Genomic DNA, 27,983 nt, shown 5'->3' on the forward strand with positions numbered 1-27,983 from the left:
TTCTTAAGTTAAGTTGAAAGCATGTCTGGATTGTTATTTCAATTTTCCTTGGACTAGTTTTCTTGTTTTTGCCTTTATGCTTTTCCTTTTTTTTTTTTTTTTTCCATTCTGAGACAGAGTTTCGCCGTGTTGCCCAGGCTGGTCTCCAGCTCCTGAGCTCAAGCAATTGGCCAGCCTCAGCCTCTAAAAGTACTGGAACTACAGATCTGAGCCACCACACCCAGGCTTATACTTTTCCTTTAGTTTGCTATTGTAAAAAGTTGTCCTGTCTTAAAAAAAAAAAAATCAGACCAGTACCTTGAATCTTTTGGAGGAAACCTATTAGGATATTCCAATAAATTTACCACAGTCTTTATGTTACTCATATTGTACTCTCTGTGAACTGTACACCAAGAACGCCAAGCTTTAGATTATAATAATGACTTTCACCTTCTTCTAACACCAAAATTTGGCTAGTTTGTTTTAAATTTTTTTACCTCTACAGATCCATGTTCTTCAGTAGCAAAGGGTAAAAGACTTTCATAGAGTTTCGTGAATGCAGCCAATCCAGTCTCTATGATCTCTGCTTCTATGCTGGGATCCAAAGGCTCAGTCTCTGTGAAATCCAGTTCCCACACTGTGTCAACCCATTCTAGGGGAAAAGGCAATGAAATCTGTAAGTGCTCTGTAACAAGGAAAAAAAAGAATCACCTCTAGATTCCAGGTACGTTCAAGAGGAGAAAAGTTCGTCACAATTCATATTTAACTTGTTATAACAATATAGATGTAGCATAATAAAAGAAAAGCAGAAAAGGTTAAGAGAATCTCTTCTCTCTTTTTTTGTTTCAATTCAGTCTCCACAGAGACTGTCAAAAATTGTCAGTGCCAACTATATTGTAAGTTGTCACAGTTTTCAATTAGCAATAATCGTGCCTTGGATAAACCTCATTGGCTATGATACTGCCACTGCACAAAGCTTAAGAGAATCTTAAATCACAAGTGAGAGCTGGCTATTAGGCTAATCATATTCTAAAAATATAAAGGAAACACTTTTTTTTTTTTTGAGACGGAGTTTCGCTCTTGTTACCCAGGCTGGAGTGCAATGGCGCGATCTCGGCTCACCGCAACCTCCGCCTCCTGGGTTCAGGCAATTCTCCTGCCTCAGCCTCCTAAGTAGCTGGGATTACAGGCACGCACCACCACGCCCAGCTAGTTTTTTGTATTTTTTTTTAGTAGAGACGGGGTTTCACCATGTTGACCAGGATGGTCTTGATCTCTCGACCTCGTGATCCACCCGCCTCGGCCTCCCAAAGTGCTGGGATTACAGGCTTGAGCCACCGCGCCCGGCAAGGAAACACTTTTAAGATCTAACAGTTTTGGGAAAGGACACTTCAAAACATTTCGTGATCAGGCTTTCCCATATGTGTAATCTAGAGAAGAAACAGAGGTTAATCAGATTGCCCAAGATGTCCCTTTGTGAAAATATCATAACCAAGTTAGTGAGTGCAAATAAAATATATAGCACTTTATCAGGTCTTTGGACAAGAATGTAGTATTTAAAAACCAGTTATAATTTCTCCAGGAAGTTTAAAATGAGGCTAGCCAGACTCAGACTCACAGAAATATCCAGTGACTTTAAAATACACTGACTGAAAGAATGTATTGAGAGGAACGATATTAAGACAGCATGCTGGACTCCTTAACAATCTCTCTCAACTCTAAATCTTCCCATTCTTTTCTAACAAACTATATTTCTTCAGTGTTTTTGTTGTTATTCTCCCAAACTAAAATTAGTACCAGATGGGCCAGGTGTGATGGCTCATGCATATAATCTCAGCATTTTGGGAGGCCCAGGCAGGTGGATCACAAGGTCAGGAGTTCAAGACCAGCTTGGCCAAGATGGTGAAACCGTCTCTACTAAAAATACAAAAATTACCCGGGTGTGGTGGCAGGTGCCTGTAATCCCAGCTACTCAGGAGGCTGAGGCAGATAATTGCTTGAACCTGGGAGGCAGAGGCTGTAGTGACCAAGATTATGCCATTGCACTCCAGCCTGGGTGACAAAGCAAGACTCCGTTTCAAAAAAAAAAAAAAAAAATTATGACTAGATGGAAATGTAGACATCTCATACAAATTATTAATCAGGCATTCCTTCAAATTAATATTAAAAGTATTTGTTCAACACTGATTTAGAGAAGTTGGGCAGGGTATAAAGAAAGAAAAAACAGAGATGTGAGCATTACACTGCACTCAGCAAATGATAGGCCTTGCACTCAACTAGGTCCATCCTCCTTAGAATATATCTGCTCATTATCTTTTGTCACTTGAACTTGACCCTGGAGGCGGGGGTCTCTGTACTGCAAGTGGCTGTGCACAGCATTCCTTCCAAAGACATGAAATATGCTGCCTGAAAGAAGATCTGAAAATATAATTGTATCTTTCTAAATTTCCAACGTTTTAAAGGTCATTATAGAACACAGCAAAAGTTATCTCTCTCCTTCTTTTGGCTTTGCTTATAATAGTTCCCTACTGTAAATACCGTCAAACCTAATTTGGATGAAAGTAACTGGCCCTGTTATCTACCATTTGGTCACAGAAGTCTTCTGTGTTGATCGCTGAGTGAGAATATAGGAGACACTGAGTTTGATTTTTTTCAATGTCCTTACACTATTCAACCCAAATCCCTCACTATCTATTTTCTCAACTGTCAAATGCAGATAACTTCTGCTCTACTATTTCACTTAGGATGGAAGAAGAGGAGCAAATACATCATTTATTCACTCAACAAACACTTTGAGAAAATACTAGGGAAGCCACTTACAGTGCTACGAATACAAAGAGGAATGCTAGCAGGTTCTTGTCCACAAAGATGTCAACATTTCACACTTAGGGTACCAAAAAAAAGCAGCCGATGATAGAAGAGAGACCACTGAATTTTGAGTCAGAACAAGGCAAATATCCTGACTTGATCACTTACACATAATTAGTCTCTTCTTCATCACTGGAAATACAGGATTTTTGTGAAAGATAATGTGTAAAAAGGGCCTAACAATGTGCTAGCCACATAAAAAACAGTAAATAGATGGCATTTATTATTTTTGCAGTGGATGAGTGTTAAAATAATGCATAAAATGTAACATGCTAGAGAACTTAATAGGGAATATTACCGAGGAAGCAGGAGGAGAGGAGTAAGATGATTCTTAAATTGGGCCTGAAAGTAAGAGTTCTGCCAGGCAAATAAATGCAGAAAAGTGCACCCCAGCAAGCACAGTGTAATAAAGCAGAAACAGAAATAAACTAAAGTATTTCAAAATGAAAAAAATTTTTAAAACATAGAGTTTGGGTGTGGAGGGTGAGAATTACTATATTCAGCAGTTACTATGTGGCAGGTACAATATTTATCTTTACAAAACCCCTGTAAGGTAGATACTGTATTCCCCATTTGACAGATCAGGAAACAGGTGTTTAGCAATAAGCAACTTGCATGGTAACACACGGATGCTATGGGGTAGAGCCAAGAGAGCAATCCAAGTGTGTCTGACTCCAAAGGGTATGCTCTTTGAAAAGCATACTACAGAGAATGGTGAAGGCTCTTATAAATCATGCTAAGGATCTGGTTCATTTATTCAGGAAACAAAGGGGAAAGATTAAAGATGTACAGGCTTGACACATTCAGAGCTGTGTTTTCAAAAGTCATTTTGCAAAAGTGTGGGGGATGGGCTGGCACAGTTAACATCAGAAAGCAGCTAAAATAGTCCTGCAAATTGCTCAAGGCTGACTAAGATGAAGGCCTGAGCCGGGACAGCAGCATCAGGAATGGAGCAGGGTGGTCCTGAGACACCTCAGAGGCAGGACAACCGGTGGTGGTGGTGGGCATAAAAGGGGAAGCAGAAATGCCAGGACTCCTGGGTTGGTGGCTTGGCTGGTGCCATTAGCAGGCTTTGGGAATCCCACTTTCACTCATGTGACCTTTGATGACGTCTGCGTTTGAGACATCCCGTTGAACCTATGAACATGAAGTTCAAGAACTAAGTCTGGGTGAAGAAAGAGATTTGCAATTTAAAACCATCTTACTAGATAAAAATAGGTGTACTGCGGGAAGTAGAAAAGTTCCTTTTTAAAAGTTTCTTTTCTTGTTAAGTAAATCTTTAAGTGTGCCAATAACTCTTTGTTAAGCCCTATCCTGTGTAACTTAGATATGCCATTGCTTACAGGCACGTAGTACATTCTACGTCCTTGTACTTTAACTAAGATACCTGTGCTGTACGTGCTCACAGGCATGTTGCAGCTCTCCAATGCTTTTACCTGTTTAAAAAGTTTTCAGTTTTTAGCCAGTTAGGTTTTAGTTTAAATTGTGAGGTCTGGCTCTAGCCTTGGGAGATCAGACACAGCAGTAAAAACCCCAAATGCATAAGGAATAAATTTGTCTGTCCTCCTTTGTTCACTGTACTTTTGCGGCAAGACGGCTAGTGAGAGTACCCTTCCTGCAGCCCAGGAAGTAAAAATTGCGTCGCTGAAATCTCCTTTATCTCAGGACTAATTTTTCTTTGTGGCACGGAGCATCTATTTCCAACACGCACGAAGATGTGCACAGGAAGACAGGGAAGGCGGAGAAAACAGATGCACAAGCGCTAGAAGACGCCAGCCTACGTTTGCTTATTGTTAAGGGTGGCCTGGCCAGTTTGACGCCCCATGGGAAACCTGGCTGGCCGCAATCCCGGCGTGCACGGGCCTGGGGACACCAGGGACCAACGGGAGCTGGGCGCCCCCTCCCCGCCCCCACCCACACCCCGGCCCGGGCTTAGGCACCGTAGGGGACGCAAAGGACACCCCCGGCCCGCGGGCCTCCCGGCTGCGTCTGCTCACCGAGGCTAAGATCCAGCGGACACCAGGGCTGCAGGCCACTCCCAAGGCCCCGCAGCGCCACCATGATACCCAGGGTACCGGCTCGCAGTCGCAGCACTCAACTTTCAAAGCTCGCTCCCGCGCGCGCGCCGAGGCGTTCCTGCGGACCAATCACAACGTACAGAATTTCCTACCCGCCAATCACCGCGCCGAGCCGTTTCCATGCGCTCAACCAATCACCTGCCTCGTCTGCCGCAGGCGCAGAGAACCGGTCGGGTAAAAGACTGGAAGCTAAGCAAGGCTCTTGAGCGGACTGTCAGGCTCTGTCGTTCCTGAAGGAGCCAGGGCCCGAGTTAAACCCTAACAGCGTCTTTCCCTTCCCGTTTTTCTTCAATGGGAGGAACTCTAAAGGGTATCTGAGACAGGGTACTTCCGGTAGTAGCTGTCACCTTTGCCCTCTTCAGGTGACATTTCGCGAGTGTCAAAGGGCTGCCTTTCCCGTCAGACAGCACTGGAACAGTGTAGTATCCGAATGTGGAAGGCAGCCCAATTTGCACTGAGCTAAAGCAATAAGGAAAAAGCAGCCGGAAGCTCTCCCAGAAGACAGCTGCAGTTCTGTGGACTGCGCGACGCGCGCAGGCCCGGAACACGTCCCAGTGAGGCCACGGCTGTCCTGCCGACCGCGGGAGCGCCTGGCGCGCTCTCCCTGCGCAGGCGCAGCGACTGATCCTGGCGGCCCCGAGGTCCCTGAGCGGAGGAAAAGGGTGCGCATGCGCGCGGCTGCTCCGAAGCATCCGGGCTGGAGCTCGCCCGCCCCCTCCCCCGCCAGGAGCTGCCCCAGCGCCACGGTGCGTTGCACCGCCGGAGGCTGGGCAGGTCGCAGCGCTGCTCGGCGCTGGACCGCACCCGGCAGGCGTAGGCCACGCACACCCGGCTCTGTGTGGCTGTCCTCCGCAGAACTGCACGGCCGACCCTCGCCCGCCCACTGCCACCGGCCGCTGGGCTGGCTGGGACTGGCTCGGCGCAGGGCGCTGCTCCTCGGTGCGCTGCTGCTCCGGCGCTGCAGCCCGCGGCCGCCCGCCTCCCCCGGCCTGCCCCTCCCGCGTGCAGCCGGCTGTCCGTCGGCGCCCACTGCCCCGTGGCAGCGGCGGAGCCGGGCGGCGCGCGGCTGCCGAGCGCTCTCGCACTTCGGGCCCTCTGGCCTTCCCTCCTTAGGGCAGCCCGCGCCCCGGTGCCAGGGAGCGGTCCTTACCAAGACGCGCCCGGTCCGGCGGTGCGATGAGCTTCTTCGGCTTCGGGCAGAGCGTGGAGGTGGAAATCCTTCTGAACGATGCGGAGAGTAGGAAGCGGGCCGAGCACAAGACGGAGGACGGGAAGAAGGAGAAATATTTCCTCTTCTACGACGGGGAGACGGTCTCCGGGAAGGTGAGCCTTGCGCTCAAGAACCCCAACAAGCGACTGGAGCACCAGGGCATCAAGATCGAGTTCATCGGGCAGATCGGTGAGTCGACCCCCAGGACGCCCTCCCCCAGCGCGGACAGCTGGCCGGGGCGCCGACTGGGGAGCGGACGCGGAGCAGGCCGATTCAGGGCCCGACTCCGGTGAGGCCTGTCGCAGTCACTTGTCGGCTGCAGTCTGAGGCCTGGGGTTCAGCCACAAGTCCCGCCCGTGGGCGACTCCCCCTGCGTTACTGTCCTCTCTGCCATAAGTAACAGCGCGCTGCCAGGGAGATGGGGATGGCGAGGGCGGGAGGAAGCTCCTGCTGTGCCTCGTGGGATGAGCACCTTGCCTATGGGTTCTCCGCGTTGTCTCTTCAGCATGCACTCAGCTTTGCTTCTTGTCCCCAGGATATCAGAGGGAGGTGCTGTGGCCATAACCTGCAGGTGGGTTTTTTAAGGGGAGACCGCTCTGCCAATACTGGCTTTCCTATCTACCGGCCATCCGCAACTGCCAGACGCAAAGTGAGGCTGATCCACTGAGCCCCGCTTCCCTGCGCCCCCACCAACTCCTTTTTCTCTTTAGATGTGGTGTGAGAGAGCTAACCAGTTCTCTTAGCTCACCTCAGCCCTTAACTACCTGTGCTTGTACCTGCTTCCAGAAAGAAGACCTGTAATCTTCAGTCTAAATCTGACTACCTAAGCTGCATTTCTTAGAATTCTTTATTAGAATGCGAGTTTTCAGTTACCAAATTCTCTCTTTGAAGACAGAGAAATGGTGTTTCTAAAACCACAATTAAGTGATCAGAGTTTCTCAATGCTCTTAACGGCCTTTAAAGGTGATTAGATGATTATTAATCATTAGAACTAGACAGGGCCAGGAACAGTGGCTGACGCCTGCAGTCCCAACACTGGGTAGCTGAAGCAGGAAGACTGCTTGAGGCCAGGAGTTGGAGACCAGCCTGGGCAATATAGCAAGACCTGTCTCTACCCAATAAATTTTTTTTGTAATTAGCTGGGCATGGTGGTGCATGTCTGTAGTCTTAGGGAGGCTATGATGTGAGGATTGCTTGAACCCGGGAGTTCCAGGCAGCAGTGAGCCATGGTGACATCGCAGCACTCCAGTCTGGATGACAACCAGGAAGACCCTGTCTCAAAAAATAAATAAGAACTAGACAGTAAAAGGTAGTAAAGGGATTTGGGGAGCTCCCTGTCAAGACTGGGTTGTCTCCAATGCTAAGCCTGTTTCGACTCTTGTGTGTTATTAAAACGCTTGGGCACTTCTAAAATAAATTGTTTTTTTGTCATTAGGTTAGTAGTAGAATCACAGTAAATACCCTGTGGGCTGCAAACACCTCTGATAGAGAATCTATACCTATACCACACACTGCATACGTAACAGTTTTTAGACTTCCCTGTTAAACCCTCTCTCATATCCTGAGAGTTTAGCAGAGAATTTGCTCTCTCCTTTTCACAAAGGCAGGAAACACTGAGACACAGGCTGGCCCTTGGGTCCACTGCTCAGCCTCAAGCATTTTGTCTCTGGTATTTAAGAACATGAAATCAGGTGAAGACTGGCTGATCCTATAGGCAGCTCTTTGTTGTTATTTTAAAGCTAGAATACAAAAGGCCTGTTACTATACCAGAAGAGGGGCCAAAGAGTAAGTTCCATGCTTTCCTGCTTATGGGTTCAATGGCGGGGTAGTTGGCAAGGTTCCTCAGTAGCAGTACTGTGATGTCTGGGATCCCTTGGCATGTTGTCGTAGGATGTTTAGCAGCGTTCCCAGCTTCTACTGACCAGACAACAGTAGTATCCCTGACTTGTGACCACAAAAATGTCTTGAGATATGTCGTGTATCCCCTGGAGGGTAAAATCACCTCTAGCAAAGAACCCCAGGATAAACAGGAAGAGTCTAAAGCATATTATGCTAAGCATAGTAACTAGTTGAGAAATCCTTGCCTACTGAGCAAGGGTATTTTTTAGTAGTAGTTTTAAATTTATTGCATGGATTCTTTGGCTCCATAATAACAGTGTTGACAGGCATGTTTAGTTTGTGTCTATACCATTACTCTCAGGTGGTAATACCTTGTCAGTATATGAAAGATAATCCGGAATGCCTTCTGCCCCAGACAGTGTGAAATGAGCTGTTCTAGGAGCAGTGTCAAGGCCTTCCTCTGGTCTAAACGAAGGAGAGTTGAAGAAGCTACTTGCTGTGCCTGCTCCTCTGGTTTCTTGTCTAACTCCTTACTCCTGAGACATCCATCATCACTGCTGAATTTTCCAGAACCTTTTGTTGCTTCCACTGGTAACTCTTCCTGGGCCCTTGGGCACCCTGGGCTGAGTTGACCATGAGACTTTGGGGAGTTTAGCCACTCTCTGGGCCTCAGCTTTCTCAGCTATCACGCCAGGAAAATAAAATCACTTGGTGAGAATGTTGGGCATGTCAGGGGATCATGCATGACCCTTATCAAGGGTTCCTTTATAAAATTATGGTAGTTGATGTAGTAATGTTTCCATTTCACAAATTCAGTTATCACTCACTGATTTGCTACTCTTCCTCCTATACCTATTTTACCTCAATAAGGTCGCCCTGTCTGCTGATAGGGAGTGCATGTTTCAGCTCTTTGCCTTAAATCTCTTATTTCGGCCACATGGGCCAGTCTCAGCTGGTGGTGTAGATGGAGCCAATCCCAGCTTTGTGCTGAAGTATATTGTTCACGCTCAATTATCCATGGTTACGTGAGGGCATGGAAATAAAAAAACACAGAACGATGGACAGTATGCTTCTTATTATTTGGCTTTGGGATATATTTCTTGATCAAGAACAAGGCATAAGAGTAACCTTTGTAGTTATATTTGATGTGAAAGGGAGTTTGCGTTCCTAAACTACACACATTGACAGGTAGTAAAGATGGACCAGCCTATTTGGAAGCACAGAGTGACTTTTCTTAGACTCTTATATTCCTCCTATTTTATCTTCCTAGTTCCCCGAAAGAAGCATGTTGTGAAGTATTTGTGTCATACGCCTATGTCAGTCATTGTGAACTGAGCTTGGGGTATCAGAGCGAGGCTAGTGAGCGAGTTTGCCGAAGTTGTGGTCTTGTGGTTTTCTCCTTCATTGCATTCTATGACTATGTGCAAAATGGGTGGAACTTGTGTCGGTTCTGAGTTCAGGCTCACGGGGTGGCATATGGCAGTAAGCAAGTGAATAGCACTGAGCTCTGTCCCTCTTGTTGATTTGGAGGCAAGAAAGCAAAAGTATCACTTTTATCCTCTGTCCCTTCTCATTCTGTCACTTGCTGTGGCAATCTCATCTGCACCGATGACTTTTTTTCTTTATTCTTTATTTAAAAAAATTTTTGAGACATGGTCTCACTCTGTCACCCTAGCTAGAGTACAGTGCCGCAATCACAGCTCACTGCAGCCTCAACCTCCTGCGCCCAATCGATCCTCCCATCTCTGCCTCCCAAGTAGCTAGTACTAGAGGTGCATGCCACCACACCCAGCTAATTTTTTAAATTTTATGTAGAGATAGGGTGTTGCTTTATTGCCCAGGCTGGTCCGGAACTCGAGCTATCCTCCCACCTTGGCCTTCCAGAGTGCTGGGATTACATATATGAGTCACTATGCTGAGCCCCATGAATTATATTTGATGACTCCCAGGCTATTTCTTTGTCCTGACCAGACCTCTCTTCTGAGTTTCACACCTGTCTTTCCAGCTGCCTTCTAGACATGTCCACCAGGATACCCCACAGGTGTCTCAGAATGCATGCAAACACAAACCCCTCTTTTTGTCTCTGCCCCAGCCACAGCCCCACTGCTTCTCCTTTTTTCCCATTTTGGCCTTTGTCACCTAGGTTTATTTAGCCTCAGAAATCGGGAAATCATTTGGAACTCTTGGCTCCTCCTCCTACCCATGCAGCTGGCTGCTAAGTTTTGGCCTTCTCTGCTAGCTCTGCACTGTACCTTAAACCGGCGTCTTTTCTCTATTCTCAGTGCCATTGCCTTTTATTTGCTGTTTGTAGCAGCCTCCTAACTGGTCTTCCTGCTTTTGTTTTCCTCCCCTTTCAGGTCATTTTCTGTGAGGATGAAGTTTCTTAAAGGCAGTTCTGTCATTGTCGATCCTTCCTTAAAATTCTTGCCTCCCTGTTGCTTAATGGCGGAAAGTATATCCAAATCCCTCCTGTGCTGACCCTGCCTCTTTTCAGCCTCTTCTCCCCCAGCCCTTCATTTTCATGACTTGTAGGTTCCACATGCTATCCTTGTCTTCTGGAATCTTGGTATTTTCCCTTTGTATAGTAACATCTTTCTGCAAGATACAACGTTCCACCCAAGCTCTTACTTCTTCAAAGCCTGGCTAACGTCACATCCGTCAGAAAGTCTTCTCTGATTTCCCCAGGCTGACTTAAGTGCTTCCTCCACTGTTCTTCCAGAGGCCTCATTAATACCTCTTTTCAAGCAGGATTATGACAGGGTTATGACTTATTTAAAAACTTGTCTGCGGGGCCGGGCGCGGTGGCTCAAGCCTGTAATCCCAGCACTTTGGGAGGCCGAGGCGGGTGGATCACGAGGTCGAGAGATCGAAACCATCCTGGTCAACATGGTGAAACCCCGTCTCTACTAAAAATACAAAACATTAGCTGGGCATGGTGGCTCGTGCCTGTAATCCCAGCTACTCAGGAGGCTGAGGCAGGAGAATTGCCTGAACCCAGGAGGCGGAGGTTGCGGTGAGCTGAGATCGCGCCATTGCACTCCAGCCTGGGTAACGAGTGAAACTCCATCTCAAAAAAAAAAAACAAAAACAAAAAAACTTGTCTGCCTTTCTCACTAAATTCTGAGCACCTGAGAGCCAGGGACTACCTTCAGTCCATCATTAGTGTGGTGTCTAATCTCCAGTCTCAGTGCTTAGCACGTAGAAGGTGCCTAGTAAGTATTTGTTAAATGGATACATTAGTCAGATATAAGAATTTACAGAAACTATTCTTCGTTTTGTTTTTTTCCCCCTCATCTCCTCCTAGATAAGCAAGAATTACTTTAATGAAAGAAAGACAGAATTCAGGTGTGCTTTGCTGGTTGAGCGACTGGGCTTCCAGCTTTTGTTATTGATGAGCAACATGTAGCTCTCCATCAGGGCCTGAGAACTCAGTGGTTCACCAGCTGGCGTGCCCCCACTGGGGCTGTGTCCTCACTGGGGGAACTGGGATAAGGAAGTGTGAAAGCTGATGTGAGTTTACCTGCCTTTACATCTTTCTTTCCTCACACTCTCCTGTGCCAAGTTGAAACTGATTTTCCCTTGTGTATAAGAACGGAAGAGTTGTCAGACCTCTGGTTCATTTGGTCCTGCACCACTGCTCAGATGTGGCAGTTTGAACATTACCCCTTGAGAGTGTAAGATCTTATTTAGGTTGGGCGTGGTGGCTCATGCCTGTAATCCTAGCACTTTGGGAGGCCAAAGTGGGTGGATTACCTGAGGTCAGGAGTTCAAAACCAGCCTGGTCATCATGGTGAAACCCCATTTAAAAAAAAAAAAAAAAGATCTTATTTACTCACTTATATTGTGCATGTTTTCCTATTGTCCTCTGCAAGTTTTTGAGCCATGCTTGGATCCTTCCTGTACCTAGCAAACTTTTCCGGCGGCTTGGTCTGTATTCTAACAATACCAACACATGTGGTGAGGGCATCTCTTGGGTCAGGCCCATAGGATAGAAAGGTCTAAGACCTAGTCACCCTAATGGCCCACGTTTCTAGAAAGATGCAGTAGCAGTAGTCTGTAAGGTGCACTGTAAGGAAAGACTATAATTGTGAGAAGAAGAGACCATTGTTTAGCTAGAATCCTGGGCTGCTTTGGAGACTAATGGGGTTTAATAAACCAAACATAATGAGAAAGTCAGACACGTGGAGGAGGGCAGACAGGAGCATCCCTGTACTCCAAAGCCAACAGACATTATCTGGATTTTTTTTTTTTTTTAGGTTTTACTAAATCCATTAATACCAGTCAAGCCCATACTTTAAAAATCTCTAGAGGCTTCTGTATTTTAATTCATTAGCCCTTGAAATACTAAGTAAAAGGCATATTAAGATGAGATGGATTGATTCTTAACGAGCTACTGGTGGGACTGGAGCAGAGCTGTGCCTGGCGAGGTGTGGGCCACCTAGAGGTGCCAGTGCTTGCAGATTTCCCAGGGTTAACAGACAGGAGTAGGATGTGGGAAGCTCAAATCCTGACAGTGGCCAGCCAGCAGACAGGGGCTGGGAGGGTCAGATGAAGAGGAGGCTCTTTGAAGGACTTTTTACGCTTTGCTGACTTAGGTTTCTTCCAAGACTACATGAGGCTTGGAGTAAACATGGCCTCAGCCGAGCAGCAAAGCTTAGGATGGCTGTCATGGGTGAACTGTGAGGCAAAGCTGGCTCAGTTTCCTACCAGAATGGCAAATTCACTTCTCAACTGTTGGTGGCAAGTTTCACCATGAAAACATCCTGAGTACAAAAGTTATTTCCTCCTGTTGGACTGAGAAGGAAACCAAAGACAGGGTAGTTACCTTAACCAAAAACTTACTCAGTTCCTACTTCTAGCCTGACATCTCTGGTCTCTGAGGACTGGTGGTTGGGAAGAATGAAAGATGACTTGTGGTTGCTTCTTTGGCATGGGATAGAGGCTTTTTTTAGTCTCTACGTCCCAGACCTCTTGTGAGAACAGCCTTGGATTTTTTTTTAAATTTATACAAGAGGAAACCAAACTTTCTGGTAAGTGGGAAGCACTGCTGTGTCTGCCCCTTTGCCCCACAGTGTTTGCAGAAGTACTGCAGATGGCTTATAAAGGATAGATTAAGAAGCCCTGCTCTGACCTCACCCTGGCCGCTCTTCCATGATATTTGATGTCAGAGCTGATATTAATGTGTGTCCAGAAGGAAAGGCACTAGGGAAAAGGTGATGCTATGCAGGGAATGACTTCTCCTCCAGGTTCCCTGCTGGGCCAGGCGGAACCGTCTGCACTGTGGCTAGGCTCCACGATGCTGGCAGCCTGAACGCTCTTTGCACCTTCTCTGTTTTGTTTCTTTCTGATGTTGCCTTTGGGCCGTGTGATCACATTTGTGTATTTTTCTCTTTCCTTCTTCCTCTTGACTCTGGAACATGGATTCTGGACATTGGGGCCTTGTTCTGCCTGCTTCTGTCCCCTGAAACTATGGCTGGAATCTAGTGCTTAGAAACTGAGGTACCAGATTCCCAAGTCAAGGTTTCGGCTTCCACATGGAAGCCAACACCATTAACCAGGACTCATTTTACAAGAGTAAGCAGAGGAGTCCCTGTCCCTGGGGCTGGCCACAACTCCACTTCTACCTGTCCCGCACTTCTGACTTTTATTGAGGGGCACAGTCACCTTCCCCCCATAGTTTGGAGTTGCCACCTTCAACTCTGAGGCTTTGTGGATTATCACTTACTACCCAGAACGCTGCCTACCACTGAAACCACTGAGTGTTTGGAAGGGAAGGTGCATTGTTTGTAATAAAAGATTGTTTGTGGCTGACTGTAGTTACACAGGAAACCAGCCACAAGCCATAGCCACATTATACACTGAATTTATATAGAAGTGGCATCACTAGTATGGGGTTATTCGTACTACTGCCACCTTCCCAAGCTGTATAAATGACAGAGCCTATGCTGCTTCCGAATGCCTTCCTTTTGGGGCCAGCTCATAGACCAGCAAGGGGATAGATTTTGCACTCAGACTGAAATGCACCACATAAAACTGTTTTTTTCTTTCTGGGGCTGATTTTTTTCCCCCCCCTAGGACGGGATTGAACACTATGGTGGCTCTGGGGAGGCAAGAGATCTGGTTTCTTGGGTCCAAGAAGGCTTTGATTCTAATCGGGACTCAGATCTCTGCTGTCTAGTGGGACCCAAAACAGATACACCTCCCCCGCAGTCACTAAAGCCCAAGAGAGCTCACCTCCTGTGTCCCGGAGATGCTGCGTACTGGGCCTAGTGGTCCCACAGACCTCCTGTCTGTAGACTCGCCTCTTCCTCCGCAGGCAGTTAATTCATCTGCCCTGCTGCAGGCTGCAGTCTAGCTTGGGACTTAAACCCAGAATGCATGAGGGGTGGAGGCTTGAACTGTGATGTGGCCATGCATAGCCACAGGCAGTATTAAGAACTCACCTCTGTAGGGCCAGGTTCTAGGATGTACCAGGGAGCTGGGGATGTGGGAGCGGTGGGGTGGGACCATGTATATAGCAAAATTTATTCTTAAAGAGAATGCAAGCAGACGTAAAATAATATAGGACAAATGGGTGGCATGAACTTATCAAGAAATACCAGAACTATTTCCTGAAGAAGATAAATTTAGAGCAATCCTTCTCAAAGTGTGATAACAGCAGTCCCGGGGAGCTTATTAGAAATGTCAGTTCTCAGGCCCAACCCTACACTCTTGAATCAGAAACACTACCGAGCGGTCCAGCAATCTGTGCGTTAATCCGCCCTTCAGGTGACTCTGATGCACACTGACGCTTGACAACCCCTAATTTCAGTGAAGGGAATAACATGAAAATGTCCATGTTCGATTGGCCACATGCCCTCCTTTTGGAGTGATAGCAGCAGCTAGTAACTATGTTTTTGAGTATTTGCTATGTCCTAAGTACTGTTCTAAGCCTGTCACCTACATCACCCCTGCCACCTCACACACAGCCTTGTCAAGCGGGTTGTGTCATGACCTGCATTATACCAGGTGATAGGAATAGATGCAGTCTAGGAGGAGACCTGCTCTAGTCCCAGCTCTGCAGCCAGCTCTGTGACTGCAGGCCAGTCAGTTAACCATGCTGTGCCTCAGTTTCCGTCACCTCTTAAATGGGGTGATAAGATCTGTCTTTGCTGTCTCGGAAGATTAATATTGTAAGGCTGAAATGAGTAAATAGCTATATCCTTTCAGAAGTTGGAAGTGTTAAACAGAAATGCTGCTGTTTAAAGAAATGTGGCATTTCTTATATTGGCCCCCATGACTTATCCCTTATTAAAAGATGATTATTTTGGGTTCCTTTTCTGCCACAGGATTTCACTATATAAAACAGAAGAGCCTTTGGAGAAGGAGGAGGGAGTGGAAGAGTGGAGGTCAAGGAAACAAAGCTAGAAGGGGTCTGCTCTGTGGGGAGGTCCTTCTGAAAAGCAGTACCTCCAGCCCAGAGCCTCCTCACTCGGCCGGTGTAGCTCAGGGTTTGATAAAGGAGGGCATTACTGTCTCTCACCAGAACTCTACTATGATCGCGGGAACCACCATGAATTCGTGTCCCTGGTGAAGGACTTGGCTCGGCCTGGAGAGATCACCCAGTCGCAGGCCTTCGACTTTGAATTTACCCACGTGGAGAAGCCGTATGAGTCCTACACAGGGCAAAATGTGAAGCTACGGTAAGTTGTGTCTGCTGCTTCCCTGCTGTGCCCTAGAACCTGCCGCATGTGGACCAGGACCTGAGGCTGATCTACTTTGAGGCTCTTCATAGGGATCCTGAGAAGGAAGACTATTGCGAGCTGTGGCATGCTGGTAAACCTTTAACCATGGGCTTTCTAGGAGGAAAGTGCCCCTAGTTTGTAGCAGGTGTCAAACAAAGGTTTAACTCTGTGAGATGAATCCACACATGGCAAAGGATTTTCGCAGATAGCTAGTTTCTAGTTTTTATCATGGGACATTCAGTGTTTGACTATGGGCTTCAGTGGGCTGAGAAATGTCCCTTCAACAGTGGCCAATTGACATGGCCAGTTTCAGGTTACCAACCTAATGTTCCTAAATGTAGAGGTGGGAGAGATGTACGCTAGCCACCCTTACATAGCACTACCGTCATATGGAGGCGCACATTCCCTCAAGAGCAGAGAGCATTGTAAAGGGCCGGAAAATAGGAAGTGATGAGATTTTATACCTTTGTTTTTAATATGATGCATTTAATTGTAAGTTTACATAATTTAACTTTAAATAATTGCTGTGTTTAACAGCCAGTTCATAAAATTCCTCAGAGTTCAACAGTCAGCCACCCCCAGCACACCCCTGCTGGCTGGGTGTCAGGAGATCCTAACCTGCTGTCCAGCTCTGCCACACAGCTGCAGTGTGATCTTGAGCTCTGTAAACTCGGCCTTCTCACTTCAAAAGTGGGTAATAGATTTGGATTCTAATTCTAGGTGTCTTCTCCTTTGGGGAGTGATAAGAAAATAATAACACAGTGTGACAAGTTCTTAATGTATTAATGATCACATAGGTACATGGATTGCTTTTACTGTTACAGTCTTGGAAACTCTGAGAATAGGGACTGATGCCAAGGTCTCTTGGGTGAAAAAAATCCACAGCAGCTATAGACTGTTAGATGTAACCTTGAGATTATCTGATGCCACTGGGATAAAGCAATCTCCCCTGTCACTCTGAACACCTGATTCCAGGTCATAAGATCAGCTTGTTTCCTCACCTGAGGACCTGAGTTTAGGAAGGTGCAGACCACAGCAAGTACCTTCTGCTTCCCTTCCTTCTCTGTTCTCCCTCCTTCCATCAGAAGAGGTGAAGGCTGATTTTAAATCTTTGCAGAGATGGTGGCTCACACCTGTAATCCAAGCACTTTGGCCAGGAATTCAAGACCAGCCTGGGCAACATACTGATACCCCATCTCTACAAAAAAAAAAAAAAATTATTTTTTAAAGAAAAAACAAATCTTTGCGAGAAGTCTAAGACTGACATGACACCCAGTAAAGACAGTGTTTCATAATTGCACCCAGAGAAAGTAGCGAAATGAGGGTTATCTAGTCATCACTTAAGTTTGGCTGAGGGATTTATTATTTAATTTATTTTGCAGTGGATTTGTCATAAGTGTTTTTATGGCAGAAAGAAGGGTTGAAAACAGTATAGCGGTGTCTCAAAAAGTGAAACAGAATTACCATAGGACCCAGCAGTTCCACTTTTGGAGCCGCTTCTAGAGCCGAAATAACTGAAAACAGGATCTTGAACGGATATTTGTACACCCATGTTCACAGCAGCATTGTTCACAATAACCAAAAGGTAGAAGCAACTCAGGCGTCCATCAGTGGGTGAATGGATAAAGGAAATGTGGGCTGTCCCTACAGTGGACTATTACGCAGTCTTCAAAAGGTAGGACATTCTGTCCTGTGCTACAACATGGATGGACCTAAAAGAAAGTATGCTGTGTGAATGAAGCCAGTCACAAAAGGACAAATACTGTCTGATTCCATTTATAGGAGGTACCCAGAGCAGTCAAATTCATAGAGACAGAAAGTAGAATGGTGGAGGCCTGGGGCTGAGGGGAGGAGGAAATGGGGGTTGGTGTTTAATGAGTAGAGTTTCAGTGGGGAAGGGTGGAAAAGTTCCGGAGACTCACGGTGATGTTTGCACAACAATATGAATATCATTAAAGCCACTGAACTGTATAATTAAATATTGTTAAAGTGGTAAATTTGATTTTATGTGTATTTTACCACAATAACAGAAAAATGTTAATGTGCAAATCTCATGAAGATGTTAGGATTCATGTTGTGAAAGAGAGGAGGTAAAGTTGGGAAAATTAATTGAGGATAAAGATGTAACTTCCAGATTAAAAGCTTGTATCTTATTGCACAGGCAGAGAGAAAACATGAAAAGATTGTTGTGGACTTCTTTTCTTGTTCTTAAGGAAAACTTTATTTTGGAAGATTAGAGTCAATATGTAGCATTTGGTGGATGGGAAGAGTGTAGAGAGAAAACTATCAGAAGGCTGCTGTGAGGACCTCAGAGTATGATTTTGGTGGCTGCAATGGGACAGAGAGAAAATGAGGAATTTAGTAGCCACCAGCAGAGATTACCAGTGAGTGGAGACATGTAGCCGTGGAGATGGAGACAGAGAGCTATCAGGAGGAAGAAATGATCTGGAGATAAGGTGATTCTTCCAGCTCTAGATGGCAGGCTGAAGTACTGGCAAAATAGAGAAAACATAAAAGTTTACCAGACAATTGGAAGCACAAACCTGGCACTAAGGACAGAGGGGAGACTTAGAAATGTGCAGTCAGGACTGATCTGCTCAGAGGTCATAACTGATACATTTTTGAAGAAAGGAAGCACAGGGAGAGGAGAGCCAGGACCCACTGCGGGATGGCAGGAGGAAGAGAGGGGGTAAATCAGGGCAGTGTCCCTGTGAAACCGAGGGAAATGCGTTTCAAGGAAGAAATGTTTCAAGGAAGAAGTGTTTCACGTGACACAGAAGCAAGGGCTGCTGGATTTGGGACCTGGGAGGCCATGGGTTACTAACCTCAAGGTGAGCAGTTTCTGTTGGACGGTGGAAACAGAAGCAAGGGGTTGGGAGGAGTGGCTTGTGGAGAATCCTCAAGAGTTGGTGCAGAACCCATCATGTGACAGTGTCTCTGAAGAAAGAAAGGGAAAGTATGGTAGGTCAAGAGGGTAAGGTTTGGAGAGGGTTCTTGGGGTTGGTGACTTTGGGGACCAAGTTTTTAATAAGCTCAGAGGAAAAAGGCTTTAGCTAGAGGGAGATTGATGATCTTGGGGAAATCAGAATATGTAGAAGGATCCAGGTGCCAGACCGAGGCTTCCACATTAGAATCACGTGGGAAGCTTTTTAAAATGCGAATGCCTGTGTTCCTTTCCAGGGCAATCACATGTCCCATGTGCTGGGCAGCAGGCTTCTTAAAGCCTTTCCTTTCCAGGTGATTTCAGTGTGCATCCATAATGAAGAGTTTTGTGCTGGAGGGAGGAGGAGAGGTCCTGAGAGGGAGGGGTGCTGCTGGAGAAAGGATAGGTAAAGATGGAGAGATGTGTTTAGGCCCTAAGGAACAAAGCAGAGAAAGGAGCACGTTGCAAGTGTTGCCTGGGAAGGCAGTCATCTTCTTAGTGGAGTAAGAGGCAGTGTCTTACTCTTCTGGAGTAAGGTTTACTCTTCTGGAATGCCCTTTTCTCCCTTCACACAAAACTGGATTGTAGCATCTCAATTAGCCCTTTCCATGTGTTCCAGTTTCTCTATTTGCCCATCTCCCTCAGTGAACAGTGAGCCTCCCATGAGACTCTTACTCATCCTATGCTTAGCGCAGTGCTTAGCTCAGTAAATGTTTGTGGAGGCCAGGTGTGGTGGCTCACTCCTATAATCCCAGCACTTTGGGAGGCTGAGGTGGGTGAATCACGAGGCCAGGAGATCAAGACCATCCTGGCTAACATGGTGAAACCCCATCTCTACTAAAAATACAAAAAATTAGCTGGGCGTGGTGGCACACGCCTGTAGTCCCAGCTACTCAGGAGGCTGAGGCAGGAGAATCACTTGAACCTGGAAGGCAGAGGCAACAGTGAGCTGAGATCGAACCGCTGCACTCCAGACTGGGTGCCAGAGCAAGACTCTGTCTCAAAAAAAAAAAAAAAAAAGTTAGCAGAATGAATAATTTCTCTCTTTCCTAGTCTTCTCTTTTAACTTAAAAAAGGTTTATTGATTGAACAATATTCAGTGAACAAACATGCAAATATAAGAGTACAAGAGAGACTTCTTTGCCCCCAAAGCCAGGAGTTAGTTGAAGAAATAAAACCTGTACACAAATACATGGTTAATAGTGGTAAGGGCCATTAAAGACCTAAGAATAACATGTGATTAGAGTACAAGGCAGAGAAATCACTTTCCCTTAGAGCAGCTTTCTTTACCCAGTGATATGGGCGTCACAAAGGGATTTTGGGGAAAGGGTCTTTGAACTCCCTAGAATTGTGGTTGAAAATTTTATGTGTAGGTACATATATGCATCTTTTCCTGGAAGAGGGTCTGTAAATTCTTAAAGGGATACAAAGCCCTCAACAGTTAGGAACCTTCATACAGGCTTCTCTCAAGTGGGCCAATTTGGTACCTATATCTAGGTAGCATCTGGAGTGTGGGAGTGTTTATTCATGACAGTTCTGTCTCCTACAGCTATTTCCTTCGAGCTACCATCAGCCGCCGCCTCAATGATGTTGTCAAAGAGATGGACATTGTAGTTCACACCCTCAGCACATACCCGGAGCTGAACTCTTCCATCAAGATGGAGGTTGGGATTGAGGACTGTCTGCACATTGAATTTGAGTACAATAAATCCAAGTAAGTGTCTCAGTGCCAAGGTGAAAGTTATTTGAGGAGGTTAGGATGGGACTTGACCTAAGTGCGATCTGACGGCACCCCGTGACTCGACTGCTTGGTGGAAGCCTGCAGTGAGGGAAGACCCTGGGAGCAATCCAGTGAGTGCGTATGGCAGGCTAGCTGCAGGTGGGCCAACCATGACGTAAACACTTCATTTACCTAAACCAAACCATATTCAGCTAAGGTGCTATATTTAAGTTAAACATCCTATGATGCCTTTCAAAGTCAAGCTAAACTAACTTGAGGTTATTTTGGAATTCTAGCTTCAGCTGTTTCCTTCTGAGAAAAGAACAATCTCAGAATACCATTCCATTATCATGTGTTCCCTCCATGTACGTCTTTAGAAATCAAAGTGAGGAAACCAAACATTGGCCATGATTTGTTGCTTCCTCCATGAACTAAAATGAATATCAGATTTTTTTTTCAAGATGGCATCTTGCTTTGTCACCCAGCCTGGGGTGCAGTAGCACAATCGTGGCTCACTGCAGTCTTGACCTCCCGGACTCAAGCAATTCTCCCACCTCCACCCCTACAAGTGACTGGGACCACAGGCATGCGCCACCACACCCAGCTAGTGTGTGTGCATGTGTGCATGCGTGCGTGCATGCGTGTGTGTGTGTGTGTATAGAGCCAGGGTTTTGTAATGTTGCCCAGGTTGGTCTTGAACTACTGAGCTCAAGTGGTCTGCCTGCCTTGGCTTCCCAAAGTGTTGGGATTACAGGCATGAGCCACCATGCCCAGCCCTGATGTATTTTTTTATAAAGGTCTTAAGATAATTTTATTTTAACTGGCAAGTTGGGAAGATGTATATCTTTTAAACTGTGTTTACTGTTAGAACATCAAAATAATTAGCTGGTTATAAATCACAAAACTTCCTGACAGGCTGTTTCAAAAGCATGTTTCTTTTGAATATGATATTCCTGAAATTGTTTGGAAATCAAATATCCAAAAGTAAAAGGGGTATTCTATTCACAGAGACCAAAAAGCCACAAAGTCTCTAAGTAGGATTTTTACTGTGGTACCTCCTGGACCCACAGGTCCTCTGTGGTCTTCCTCTGTCATGCAGAGGCTGGGAGCGGTGGGAACTACACCAGATGGCTCACCTTTGAAGGGTCAGGAACAGAACTTTTTAAAACTTGGAACAGGGTTGAAGGAATGGTGTGTTTTTTTTTCCCGCCTGCAGGCCTGGAGCCTAGAGGGCCCCAGGAAAATGACCAATGTGACCCAGAATTGGCCCTGCCTGGCCTAAGCCCACCAGTGAACAGAGAGTGGGGTAAGGTGAGAGGGAAGCTGATCTGAGCCTGGCAGCCTGGCATGGGAACAGGCTCTTCCCCTTTCTCCTCACAGCCTCAGGGCTCTGTGGTCCTCCCTAGAAAGGAGCCATCCAAACCGCCCACCCACTACTGCCCTGGCCACCTGGTGAGGGCAGAGGCCAGCAGCTGTGCCACCTGTAGGAGCTCAAAGCAGCCACTGATCAGCAGTGCATGCCAGACCAAAGCTAGTGTGGAAAAGGTGCTCTAGAGAGGCAGGGACACTGGACACTTCCAGACACACCTCTCTTTGCACAACAAGCTGCTCTGTGTGAGAGTGCGTGATTTATATGTCAGAGAACTCGGGACTTGAAACCAGGTCCCCATTTTGCCACTAAGCAGTTGGGCTAAGGTTAGCAAGTACTAATGTTTTGTACTTTGCCTTCTCATCTGTAAAACGAGTGGCTTGGACCAGGTCAGTGGATTTCAAACACAAAGAAAGTGTGAGATGGCAGAGAAGTCGGGGGTCCTTAGACCTGACCCTCCACCTTTTTTCCGTCCACAGGCAGCTTTTTTGTTATTTTTTTTAACTCTCCGCGTTCATACCTGGAGCAGCTTTTGCTTCCATATAACATTTAAAATAAAGGAATGTGTGATTTGTAGGAGTTTAAAAATACCTAGAATCCATGGTCTCTAAACATCCCCTGTAAGATGCCCCAGGTGACCTCTGGCAGCTTATGCAAACTTGCTGAGGCCGTTTGCTCAGGGTATCTGCAATCTTCTGTAGACTCTGCACAGAAGAGTAATGTGAAATACTGGTAAGCGCTCCGGCCTGGGAACTAGGATCCTGGGTTTACCACCTTTCTTACCCCCTACTCACATCCTGGTCATATCCTCGTTATCCAAGAAAACATCTGTTTTCTTCTGACTTCCTTTTCTTCACCTGTAACATAAGGGGGATGAATTCTGATGACTATGCCAGCATTCTTGTCCCATGAGCTGAGCATCAGGTTTTAAGATTTTGCTCTCTTTCTCTCATGCCTGATACAGGCCTTGCACATGTAGACTACCGGTACTATTGACTGACCCAGAGAAAAAAGCTTAAGGGTCAGGAACTGTTAGCCAACATGGCTCACTTCGGAGCAGCTCACAAGGCCAGGCCAGCGGAGCCCAGAAAGCAGGTGCCCATATTGAGGGTGATTCACTCATCTTGCTCTACTGCTGCTGCCTGGCCTGTCAGCCTAGAGCAGACAGAACTGTGTGCTTCAAGCCATCTAGGCCCAGTTCCCAAGAGACACTGTGTGGAGATCAAAGGAAAGGAGAGACTAGTCCCTGTGCTTGTGGGACTGGCCTCTTACACATTAGGGTATCTTTCAAAAACACACACAAATATAAAAGGTACTAAAGCAGCTGCATCCTGAGGAGATAGAGCAGGCGAACAAACATGAATGGGTGAAGTACCATTCAGGAGAGATGTCCTTTGCGTGGAATGTGGAAGGGATAGAAGTTACCTTAATCCAAGCAGAGTCCACACTGGAAAACCATTCAGCCACAGCCTTGTGGGGGTGATGGGTGAGTGTGCCCTGCAACTGGACCTTTAACCCGCATGCTTGGTGGTGGTGTGTGTGCTCTACTGAAACAGAAAGGGCTGGCCACAGTACCCACATCTTACTTCCTGTACTTTCTGTTGTCCAGATACCACTTGAAAGATGTCATTGTAGGGAAGATATACTTCCTGCTGGTGAGAATCAAAATCAAGCACATGGAGATAGACATCATCAAGCGGGAAACAACGGGGACAGGCCCCAACGTGTATCACGAGAACGACACAATAGCCAAGTATGAGATCATGGACGGGGCACCAGTGAGAGGTGAGACTCCAAGCCCAAGCCTCAGCCACCACAGCTTTTTTCCCATGTCCTACACAGAATTATGGAGGGGCTTGAGGGATTACACTGTCAAAATCAGGTGTCCTCTTAACCTGTAGCTTCTTAATCTCTCAGTTTACACTGTGGGGGCCAATAAGGAAGAGGAGGAAGGCTGAGTATGTAGAACTTCAGGTTACTATCCCATCCTCACCCTGAAAAGTTCCACTTAGACTTGGTTTATATATTGGGCTTGTACTTAAGATTGAACCTCAGCTGCTGCTTTGCAAAGTCCAGGCGTAGCAGATGTGGTTTGAACACATTCCTACTTCTTTCTGTTAACATTGTGGCATTCTCTGCTGCTAGGGAGCAAGGGATGCATACATAGCAGCCCATCTGTGACTTGGCTCTGGCTCCCATTTACTCTCTGAATTCACTTGTCAGGTAGAAAGAGCACTACTGGATACTCCAGCCAACACCACAAGGTGCCCAGGTAGCCGTGGAACTTGGTGGAAGCGTCCTCTTCCAGCCCCAGGGAGCTAACATTACATCTGGGATAGTGGAGCTGGAAGCCCTTTGTCATTTGGGGACTGTGATTATCTGGAAGAAGCCTTCATTTACATTCCTCATTGGCTCTTTGGCCATTCTTCAAGAATGGTGAAGACTCTCTTCATCTTGAAGCATGTGGTGCTTTCAGGGTTTATGTAGCTTATTCCATTTACTCTCACAGGTTGTTCCATGTGGAAGGAGGAGCACCACAGATTTAGCCGCCCACAGCTCTGAGGACACTCTCAGGTGTTACCATGCCAGGTCCTTGGAGGGTTGGGGCCAAGCTCTCCTGACACTCTCTGATGTCCCATTTTTTCACTGGCTGTGCAAATAGAGCCAGCTGTCATTTTTCCTGTACATATGAAATGGGTCACTGAGAATCCATGTAAAACAGCAGATAGTTATAAGATAGCTTATATTTAGCTTTAGACTACATTATAGGTTTGGTCTTTCTCGGTAGAATTACTGCCCTAATTTTGTTCCACTGATACTAGACAAGGCATGATGTTAGAGCTGCAAGGGATCTCTAGTATGATGTAGTCTGATTCTCTAATTTTCCACATGAGAAAACGAAGGTCCAGAGGAAGCAGCAGACCTACTCACAAATCAGACAAGCGGTTCATGCAGAACTGAGGCCATAGTGAGGGTTTTCTGCTTTCTAGACCACCATACCACCCTGGCAGTCCACACAAGAGGGCATACACTGAGGATGAAAGAAGATGGCATCAGAACTGCTGGGTGAAATGGTGACTTAAGTGGACTTTGACAGCTGCCTTTTGAAAACTCAGTAACTAAACACACTGCATGTAATCAAAAGATGCTTATACTAATAATATCCCTGTGCTGTTCCCACTCCATTGCTCTGTTTTGGAGAAGACATACAGAAGTTGCAACATAACCTGGAGTGGAATTGGAGAGTCCCATTTTTGTTTCAGCAGCCGGCTGGGCAGGAGAGAGCCAGCTGTGCAAATAGAGCCGGATTCCCAGAAGGCAGAAGCGTTCCTGTGCTGTGCCCCAGTGGCATCTCTGCAGTGGTCAGAGTGACCTGGTATAAGAGAGAGTGCGTCACCTTGCCCTCTGTGCTGACCCCTGCCTTCCCCCTACAGGAGAGTCCATCCCGATCCGGCTCTTCCTGGCAGGGTACGAGCTCACACCCACCATGCGGGACATCAACAAGAAGTTCTCTGTGCGCTATTACCTCAACCTGGTGCTGATAGACGAGGAGGAGCGGCGCTACTTCAAGCAGCAGGTGAGGGCCCTGATGCCCTTGGGACAGAACAGGAGGCTTTGTTTCCTATGGAAGGTCAGGCTCCGTTTTTGCCAAGAGGTGGGAACATCAGGTCGCCCACAGTTGCACAGCAAGAACAAGGATTCCACCTGGCATTAGAGTCTGCTTCCTCGGGCCTGCTCCTGCAACCACCTGCCCTTTTGGCCCACACCAGGGACAGGGAGGTGCTGGCAGCTGCTGCCTTTGGTGAGAGATAAGCAGAGGAAGTCCTGCCCAAGACTCCCAGACAAAGTTGGGAGCCTCTGGGAAACCTGTCCCCACGCCTCCCTCTAAGGTGTCACATTGCCCCCTCTCCATTCTGCAGGAAGTGGTGTTGTGGCGGAAGGGTGACATCGTACGGAAGAGCATGTCCCACCAGGCGGCCATCGCCTCACAGCGCTTCGAGGGCACCACCTCCCTGGGTGAGGTGCGGACCCCCAGCCAGCTATCTGACAACAACTGCAGGCAGTAGGCCCCCCAAGGCCAAGAAGCTGCTGGGCGTCCACCCAGCACCCCCATCTACCAACACCAGCGGCTGGGGGTGGGGGCGGACCTTGTGAGGCTCAGTTGACCTGTTACTTGCAACCTGAAAACAAATCATGTTTTTGACTTAAATTATTTTCTCTGGAGAACCCAAGGGACTTGGGGTGGGAAGCAGTCTCTCCTTGGGATTCTACGGCCAGTGTGGGATAGGAGAGGTAGCATCCTGGAAGCCAGCCTGTCTGGGGAACATGAGCCTTCTGTCGAGGCCTTCCTCATGGGGCTGCCTTGTGTCTTACAGGAGGGGGAGTAGAGAGCACGCATCCTTGGCTCCTGGCTCTCCAAGCTTCCTGATACAGGATCTGAGCATGTCCCTAGGATTCTGAGCTGCCAACAGGGCCCTGGGTGGTCACGTCTTGTACTCCCCTCCACTGTCCCTGAGGTAGTGGCAGGAGTGGGGCCAGCCCCCACTAAACGGCAGGGGGAAGACTCATGATTGGGAAGCTACCTCTTTGGGAATCTTGGATGTGGTGATCTCAAGTTCCCACAGGCCACCTCCTTCTGGCCCCCGACTGCTGGGACCCAAGCACCTCCCTTCTCCATCCTCTCTGGATTGTTAGAAACGTCCTGAAACAGAAGCCTGTGGAATGGCCTTGGGCACAGAGAAGCCCAGGGGTCAGTGTCATGCGTGGATGGTGGCAGTGTTGAACCCAGGAAGCTGAGCCCAGTCCACCAAGGAAGATCAGAGCATGGCAACTGCCTGCCTTCACATGGCTCCACTTGGTAACCCCAAGATCTGGGCTGTTCTAGGTATTGTTCCATGTGCCCCAACAAGCCCTTAGCAAGAGGGCCTATTTCCCTTAAGAAGCAATCCCAGGAAGGGGCCTTGATCCCTCCACCTCCCTGAGAGTGGACCCTCATCTCTCCTCACCCTCCATTTCATTTCTGGGAATTGGGGCTTAGTTTTGAACCCTTAGCAAGGCTGTTCTTACTAATGCCCAAGCCCCTTTACCCCTTCCTACCTCTTCCTCCAGGTCACGCAGGGGAGACTGGGGCCTCTGCAGTAGGCTGCTGCCTCACTTCTGAATCATTCTGCTTGCCAAATAATGCCATCTTCACCAGTTGATTGACCCAAGTTTAGGACCATTGGTATTGTGTGTTTAAAAAAACACATAGACAAAAATTCTTGTGAATATTCTTGTTATGCTAGAGAGGAGGCACTTCTCCCTCTATGGCTGTGCGCTGAGGCCTAAGTTGTTTACTGTCCTTTTTCTGACTCCCCTGGAAGTGACAGGCATTACTCTCCTATTGGCTTCCCTTCCCTTTATAGAAAGACCAAGCAGGCCTCACTGGCCAACAGGTACAGTATTTGGCGGTCTGAATTCCCAGTAATTTAAGTGGTTGGTTCCCGTGTCACCTTTCAGTTAGTGTAGGAAAGACAGACTCCCGTTTCCCTGAGATGAGTGCAGTCTCAGGCCTTTGGCAGGGCTCACGGATCAGAGCTGAGACTGGAGGGAGAGGCATTTGGGGTGGCCTGGGCGACTAGGGGCAGCAAAACCAAGGAAGCCAAGGTTGTTTCCTCCATGCAGGGTCCTGTGTTCAGGTGTGACACACAATCCTCATGGGAACAGGATCACCCATGCACTGCCCTTGATCAAGGTTGGGGCTGAAGTGGATGAGGGAGGCAGGTTCTGGGTTCCTTGCCTTTTCAGAGCATGAGGTCAAGCTCTGTATGCCTCCTTTTCCTAGTTGGTATTCTAACTAGAAGCATTTGTCAATTCCTTTGCCTCCCAACTGACAACATATGTTCATTTTCCATCCTTCCTAACATCTTAAACCTTTCTTCTGGGAGAACTAGAAGATAGATTTTGCTTTGATTCTCTCAGGCGCTGTGCACAAGCCAGGTCTTCTGTTTTCTCTTACTCTACCCACATTCTTGCCTTCTCTATCCAACTGTGAAAGTGAGGGGAGGCTCCTGTCCCCCTCTCTTAAGGTCCCCAAACCTGGGAGTGCATAGGTACTAAATCAAGCAGTGCAACTTGTAATTAAGCAGCTGCAGTGTTTACATGTTTCTTAATGTGTCGTCTTTTCAATGGCTGTATTTTAAAAGAACATTTGTTTTAATGGTCTCTCTGATTAAAGGAAGCCCCCGTGGCTTTGGAGGCATTGTGCCCACGGTCCACCAAGTTCTGTGATCT

General features: G+C 47.1%; 2 protein-coding genes and 1 pseudogene across 3 annotated transcripts in view; 1 reads left to right on the forward strand and 2 right to left on the reverse strand.

The window, feature by feature from the left end:
* NCAPD3 (non-SMC condensin II complex subunit D3) overlaps positions 1-6,134 on the reverse strand; it is a 68,476-nt gene extending 62,342 nt beyond the window's left edge. Inside the window, exons 1-3 of one of the 2 annotated variants that reach the window (XM_003942951.4) lie at positions 6,076-6,134; positions 4,845-4,983; positions 477-631 (exon numbers count right to left, since the gene is read on the reverse strand). In XM_003942951.4, coding sequence (XP_003943000.1) covers positions 477-631; positions 4,845-4,908 — 219 coding nt within the window. In that variant the 5' untranslated portion in view covers positions 4,909-4,983; positions 6,076-6,134. Of the gene's footprint in view, positions 1-476; positions 665-4,844; positions 4,984-6,075 lie in introns of both variants that reach the window. The other variant, XM_074400430.1, reaches the window with a different exon arrangement.
* LOC120360991 (U4 spliceosomal RNA) lies at positions 834-957 on the reverse strand (annotated as a pseudogene).
* On the forward strand, positions 6,102-27,971 carry VPS26B (VPS26 retromer complex component B). Its single transcript, XM_003942953.3, has 6 exons — positions 6,102-6,324; positions 15,500-15,656; positions 20,171-20,335; positions 23,320-23,495; positions 25,145-25,287; positions 25,631-27,971. Exons 1-6 carry the CDS (start codon positions 6,102-6,104, stop codon positions 25,775-25,777), a joined length of 1,011 nt encoding a protein of 336 aa, XP_003943002.1. The 3' UTR covers positions 25,778-27,971.
* Positions 27,972-27,983: the final 12 nt, after the last annotated feature.

Source organism: Saimiri boliviensis, chromosome 6 (genome assembly GCF_048565385.1).
Source record: "Saimiri boliviensis isolate mSaiBol1 chromosome 6, mSaiBol1.pri, whole genome shotgun sequence".
Classification (NCBI taxonomy): Eukaryota; Metazoa; Chordata; class Mammalia; order Primates; family Cebidae; genus Saimiri; species Saimiri boliviensis.